Source organism: Otolemur garnettii, unplaced genomic scaffold (assembly GCF_000181295.1).
Source record: "Otolemur garnettii isolate 467f Iridium unplaced genomic scaffold, OtoGar3 scaffold00028, whole genome shotgun sequence".
NCBI lineage: Eukaryota > Metazoa > Chordata > Mammalia > Primates > Galagidae > Otolemur > Otolemur garnettii.
This window is the reverse complement of record NW_003852423.1, coordinates 12126220-12133102: the sequence shown is the minus strand read 5'-3', so window position 1 is coordinate 12133102 and position 6883 is coordinate 12126220. Positions and strand designations below refer to the sequence as shown.

General features: G+C 48.2%; 1 protein-coding gene across 1 annotated transcript in view; it reads right to left on the bottom strand.

Annotated features, from left to right (window-relative positions):
• Positions 1 to 6877, bottom strand: part of MTURN (maturin, neural progenitor differentiation regulator homolog) — a 28818-nt gene extending 21941 nt beyond the window's left edge. Inside the window, exon 1 of the mRNA XM_003788547.3 lies at positions 6713 to 6877. Coding sequence (XP_003788595.1) covers positions 6713 to 6874 — 162 coding nt within the window. The 5' untranslated portion in view covers positions 6875 to 6877. The remainder of the gene's footprint in view (positions 1 to 6712) is intronic.
• Positions 6878 to 6883: the final 6 nt, after the last annotated feature.

Here is a 6883-nt window from a genome sequence, read left to right as displayed (position 1 = left end):
AAAAAAAAAAAAGAATAAAGCCATGCTCAGGAAAATATGTATTTATGTATATGTACATTTACATAGGAATATACAGGGAAAATATATACACACATATATAAACACATATAAAATTAGATTACACAGTCCTTCCATAAGTAAAGCCTTTTTTCTGTAATAATGATTGTTATCTTTGTTTCTGTATTAAAGAGGGATTAAGCTATACAAAATTCTAGATCCAAATATGTCTCTGATAGGCTGACAGGAAAGGCAGGATGCTAAGAATCCCTCCCTCCCCCAATCACCAGCGTCCGGGCTGCAGGAGGGCAGGCGGTGCTCTTTGTTCAGATAGTCCATTCCTCCTGGCCCAGGACAGGGAAAAAATGCAGCTGGTGTTCCTAGACCCAGGAGTGCCCTCTGTCCATCTGGCACAGGAGTAGCTCCTGATACCCCATTCGAGGCCTGACCCAGCCCTCAGGACCTCCCAAGCTGGCAGAAAAGGGGAGAGCTCTTGGCCCCTCTCAATAGGGCCAGGAGCCCTCCCTGTCATGCCTGTAGAGCCAAGGAGGGGGGACGGTTCCCCACCCTCCCTCCACGCGCTGGCAACTTAGTTTTATCCCAGGCCCTGACCATGCTTTCCACAAGAAGCAGTCCCAGTTAGGGAGGTCATGTGGAAAGGGACAGCATGGACAGCATGGCCTGTGAAGCAAGACTGAAAAAGAGTGTCCAAGGGCCCCAGGGGGACCAAAGCAGAGGGAAAAGCAAAAGAAGTCTTTGTTCCTAGGCCCCTGGAGCTACTGGACTGATCCTGCCTGGGGTCATTCTGCATAGTAGACAGGACAGGTCTCTGGGCTTGGGGTCAAGTCCTGGCTCTGTCACTTCTTAGGGGTATAGTCCTGGATGAGTCCCTTAAACTTACTGAGCCTCAGGTTCTTTGCCTATAAAATGGAGATGATAATACCTACCACACTGAATTTTTACAAGGCCCATAAGAAGCCACCTGTACCCAGTCAGGGTTGGGTCCCCTGCTGTCAATCCTGTGATATTATATATTCAGTATAGGATTATGCTTCAAGTTTCTCTACCATAGTAGAGCTGGTGGGAAAGTTAATAAACCTTGCTATGCCTCAGCTTCCTCATCTGTAAAACAGGAATAATTTTAGAGACTTCCTTGAAAGATTACTAAGACTAAATGAATTCATATATGCAAAGTGTCTGATACATAGGAACAGTATCTGATACATAGGAAATTAAACATAAGTGATAGTTATTACTGTTATTCAAAGTTGAATTTTTTTTTTTGAGACAGAGTCTACTCTTTTTGAGTAGAGTGCTGTGGTGTCATAGCTCACAGCAACCTCAAACTCTTGGGCTTGAGCAATTCTCTTGCCTCAGCCTTCCAGGTAGCTGGGACTACAGGCGCCCGCCACAATGCCCGGCTATTTTTTGGTTGCAGTTGTCATTGTTGTTTAGCTGGCCCGGGCTGTGTTTGAACCTACCAGCCCCGGTGTATGTGGCCGGCGCCCTAACCACTGAGCTATGGGTGCCAAGCCTCAACGTTGAATTCTTAAAATTTGACATCTATCTTCTAGTTTCTACTACATTATAATTCACTCATTCATTCTTACAACTATGTATTGAGCACCCCTCATGTTCTGGCACAGTTTCAAGTGCTGGGATACGGTGATAACATAGACAACATCCCTGTTCTTATGAAGCTTATAGTCTCATGGGGGAGGCAGAAAACAAAAGGGAAAATATTAAATACCACAAGGGTTTGATAAAAGAGAGTGAGGAGAGAAAACATGGTTAGTAGAGTTTCTCCTGAGCCTTGATGGCATAAAGAAACCAGCTACATAAAGATCTGGGGCAGGAATATTCCAGGTAGAGAAATCAGAAAGTACAAAGGTGGGCTGGGCGCAGTGGCTCACGCCTGTAATCCTAACACTCTGGGAGGCTGAGGCAGGTGGATTGCCTGAACTGAGTTTGAGACCAGCCTGAGCAAGAGTGAGATCCCATCTCTAAAAATAGCCAGGAGTTGTGCTGGGCACCTGTCATCCCAGCTACTTGGGAGGCTGAGGCAAGAGGCTTGCTTGAGCCCAAGAGTTTGAGGTTGCTGTGAGCTAAGATACTATGACACTCAACCCCAGGGCAACTAAGTGAGACTCTGAGAAATAAAGGAAAGAAAGAGAGGAAGAGAGGAAGGAAAGAAAGGGAAAGAAGGGAAGGGGAGGAAGGAAGAAAAGAGATAGAGATAGAGACAGAGGTAGAGAAAGAAAGAAGGAAGGAAGGAAAGGAAGAATGAAAGAAAGGAAAGAATGAAAGAAAGGGAAGAAAGAAAGAAAGGAAAGAAAGAAAGGAAGAAAGGAAGGAAATAAAAGAAAGAAGGAAGGAAGGAAGAAAGAAAGAAAGAGAGAAAAGAGCAAAGGCCCTGAGGCAGGAATGAGCTTGGCCTGTCTGAGAATTATTATGGCAGGAAGGCAAAGCATGTGGGGGACTGAGGGCAGGGCAAGAATTTAGGTTTTATTATATTATAAAAATGATGAGAAGTCAGTTTAGGCAAGATGGAGAGTGGTGGCAAGATGATCTGGATTATATTTTAAATAGATCCAAAGTGACTGCTAAGTGGAGTCTGAATTAGAATGGGGTGAGGGTTATAAGCAAGGAGTGACGAAAAAATGATAGTACCTTAGACTAGTGTGACAGCATGAGGGGTGGAGAAAAACAAGCGGACATTGAATATATATGTATATTTTGGAGGTAAAAGAATTTTGAAGAATTGGTTGCAGAAAGTGATACAGTGGAATTACGGAGGTCCTTTAGTTTTTTGGCTTGAGCAAATAGATGACATACTTACAGAGATAAAAATAGTAAGATGAACTTTCATTGATTGAACACTTAGTACAAGTTAGCCATCGTTTTCAACCCTGTCGGGGAGTCCCCAGTATAATATCATCCTCCCCATGTTAGGTACTATTCTCGAACCTCAAATAGCCATCGTGGAACGCAAGGGAAGTACTAATATTATGATACCCATTTTACAGATTTAGAAACTGTGGCATAGAGGGATTACATAAATTTACCAAGATACACAGTAACAAGAAGCTAGGGTACAAACCCATGTAGTCTGACTCTAGAGCCTGTGTGCCTAACCATTACACCATCCTCCCTCCTAGGCAGGTAAATTGGCACTCCCAGGGCGAGAACAGAGATCCTACTTATGTTCTAGATAGCCCTTGCCTGGTACAGAGTAAACCTTCAATAAATTTATTGAATGAATGAATGATATGAACACACTTTATAAATTCAGAAATGCTATGCAGAAATATTCTTATTGGTTTCATTTTTTGTTTTGTTTTTGAGACAAAGTCTCACTCTGTTGCCCTTGGTAGAGTACATGGTGTCATAGCTCACAGCAACTTCAGACTCTGGGGCTCAAGTGATCATCTTGCCTCGGCCTCCCAAGCAACTGGGATCATTGGTGCCCACCACAATGCCTGGCTAGTTTTTCTATTTTTGGTAGAGATGGGGTCTCACTTTTGCTCAGGCTGGTTTCCTTCTCCTGAGCTCAAGCAATCCGCCTACCTCAGCCTTCCAGGGTGATAGGATTATAGGCATGAGCCACCACGTCCAGCAGATATTCTTCTTGTTAATAAACCCTTCAAATAACAGAGTTCCACTCAGCTCAAATTTTTTCTAAAGCTTAACATAATTTTCTGGGAAAAGGTAAAGAACTGACAGAGGACACTTATTGGAGGCAAATAGCAGCTTGACAACCTGGCCTGGGAGAGATTCAAGAAATTTAGCTAAGAAAATTCCCTCGTCTGACATCTTGTCTGGTATTGCCTCCAGGAACTCTGAGAAAGTTCCATTCTACGCAAGTAATTATTCCATCATCCCATCTTTTTTTTTTTTTTTTTTTTGAGACAGTCTCACTTTGTCATCCTCAGTAGAGTGCAAGTGCCCTGGCGTCATAGCTTACAGCAAACTCAAACACTTGGGCTTAAGAGATCCTCTTACTTGAGCCTCCCAAGTAGCTGGGACTGCAGGTGCCTGCCACACAGTGCCTGGCTACTTTTTAGAGGCGGGTTCTTACTCTTGCTAATGCTGGTCTTGAACTCCTGATCTCAAGCAATCCACCCATCTCAGTCTCCCAGAGTGCTAGGATTACAGGCAAGAGCCACCGCATCCAGCCCCCCTCATCTCATCTTCTATCTTCCTATCTTTTCCCTTTAAATTGTCAGTGAATTAACACTTGAACACTTTGAAGCATTTTCTTCCTGCAGGTGGGAAAATACTTAAAATAAAGGCCTGATATAAATGATGGTTTGATATACAAAGTCAAGACAAGAGCCTGTGTCTTCTTTAGCCCACTTATTCTCTTTGAAGTCATTTCTCTGGGTATGTCTCCTGCAGTCACAGCAGGAAGTCTATGTGGGATTCTCCCCCCATCAAATCCAGAACCATGCATGATTCTTGCCCTACTTTACACAAAAAAGAGTGGGGAAAGACCCTAGCAGACTAAGGAAGACAAAGCTGGAAGGGACCCTAATCAAATTAGTTAGCTAGATTCTGGTGCCCCTTCCCTATATCCTGGGGCTTTCTCACACTTTTGTTCTGGAGTAGATCCCTTTTCAAAGCTCTCCACTCCTTCCGATAACAAAAGGCACTTTTCCCTTCTTTTTAACTACAATGAAGATGTGCTCACAGGTATTAACAGTTCATAAGTATTCTCTGATAGGCTCTGCTGTAGCTCAGTGGTTAGGGTGCTGGCTACATACACCGGGGCTGGTGGGTTTGAACTGGGCCAGGCCTGCTAAAACAACAATGACAAGTGCAACAAGAAAATAGCTGGGTGTTGTGGTGGGCACCTATAGTCCCAGCTACTGGGGAGGCTGAGGCAAGAGAATCGCTTAAGCCCAAGAGCTTGAGGTTGCTCTGAGCTGTGATGCTGCAGTACTTTACGGAGGGCAGCGACATAGTGAGACTGTCTCAAAAAAAAAAAAAAAAAGAAAGAAAGAAAGAAAGTATCCTATGATGGAGGCATTCTGAAGAACCCCATTTTACAGGTGAGAAAACTAAGGCTCTTATAAAGATGTGGCAACTGTGGGTGATCCCAAGTCTCTGATCCCAAATGTGTGGGGCCTTTGCTATGGGTCAGGGACTGTTACATGCTTTTACCTAGGTGCTGGTATTATTATACCCGTTTTTTAGATGTAGAAACTGAGCTCAGGGAAGACATCCGACCAAAGTCACAGAGCCAAAACTCAAATCTGGCTGTCACCCAAGGCCATCCTTCTTCTAGAATGCCCTGCGCCTGGGCCCAGATGGCGTCTTCCCCTCCCCCGGGTCGGGGTGGTGGGAGATGCATGCTTTATTTTTATTGGCCAGGCGTGCACAAGTCTTCATCTCTCCTGGACCAAGAAAGGCTGTCTTGCTGTCTAACTCCTTCGCGAACTTCCAGTGGACAGTCAGGCGCTTACTGCTGCCGGGACCACGGCCCAGCTTTGTCTCACCCCCACCTGAGGAGCCTGCACCAGGCCACGCCTCCGCACCGCCTCACCTCCGTCCATTGGGGCGGCAGCAGTGCCAGCTCCAGGCTCAGGCCGGCGACCACACGGTAACCTGCGCCCACAGCCGCCTCCATCTTACATTTGGGGACCATTATTTATTTCCCGTCCTTACAAACACTTCATGGAGGGCCATCCTCACCCTGACTCCGCTCCTCCCATCCCAACTGCCCTGCCCTCCGCATCCTCTTCCTAAACTGCCAGTATCAAGAACCCAAGTGGGCACAGGATGCAAAGTGGAAGGTCTGGATACCGCAGTTCCAGGTCTCAGTCCCTCAGTGCCAGGGGTGGGGAGATTCCTCTCATCTGGAAAAGCCGACGATCTCCAGCAGGGCCTTGGCCACCGCCTCCGCCGGACAGAACCCACCCCGGCCACACACACCTCGCTTGCAGCTCAGAAAGGAGCAATGGGAGCACAGGGGGGAAAGAGGGATAGGCGTGCCCGTGTGGCCCGTGTGTGTGTGTGTGTGTGTGTGTGTGTATGTGTTGGGAAGTATGCGCACGCGCGCGTGCGTTTTTAAGATCCGGGGTGTAATTCCGCAAAGAAGGTCCAGGAGATCGGGCATCGCTAGTGTGGACAGAGCTTTGTGTCTAAACAGGCAGCGCAGTGAATAACACTGGGTCCGGGAAGCTGGGCTCCTCCGGGAGGGGCAATTCGATGAGTTGTGTTCAGCATTGGGAGGGGAGCGGGATTCCTCACCCGGACGGGACGCCTGGATGTAGGAAGCTCCAGACTTTGGATCCTACGGGAGGGTCAGTGAGCACCAACCTGGGCTGGTGTGATGCGGGGGACACCTCCGGGATGTTCCAAGCTAGTCACCAAGCACCGGCCGCGGGGTAGCTTTCCCGAAACAGCACCCGCAGGAGTAAGGGGCGGCCCCCGGGGGGACACCACACCTCCCAAATCAACCTTGCTCCCCAGATCCTAAGGGTTCCTTGCCCGTCACCCACCAGGCCCGATCTGAGCGCTGACACCGCCGCGCCCGGCCCGGGGGCTTCCCGGGTGGAACAAGGAGCATCCGGCGCGCGGCGACGAGCGGGTTACGCCCCCCCCCCCACTTGGTGCCCACAGCCTCCCCACCACGCGGGAGCTCCGGGTCGGGGACGCGGCCGCGGCGTCCACACTCCCGTCTGCTCCGGCAGTCCCTCCCCCAGGCACTCACAAAATTGTCGCCGCAGCCGTTGTCCGGACACAGCACGTAGAAGGAGACACCGGGGTCGGCGTAGAAATCCATCCTGCGCTCAGTCTCCTCGGTGGCGATGAGCTCGAAGGGCGTGTTGGAGCACCATTTCTCCGCAACGTCCGCCAGCTGCTGGAAATCCATCGTGGCCCG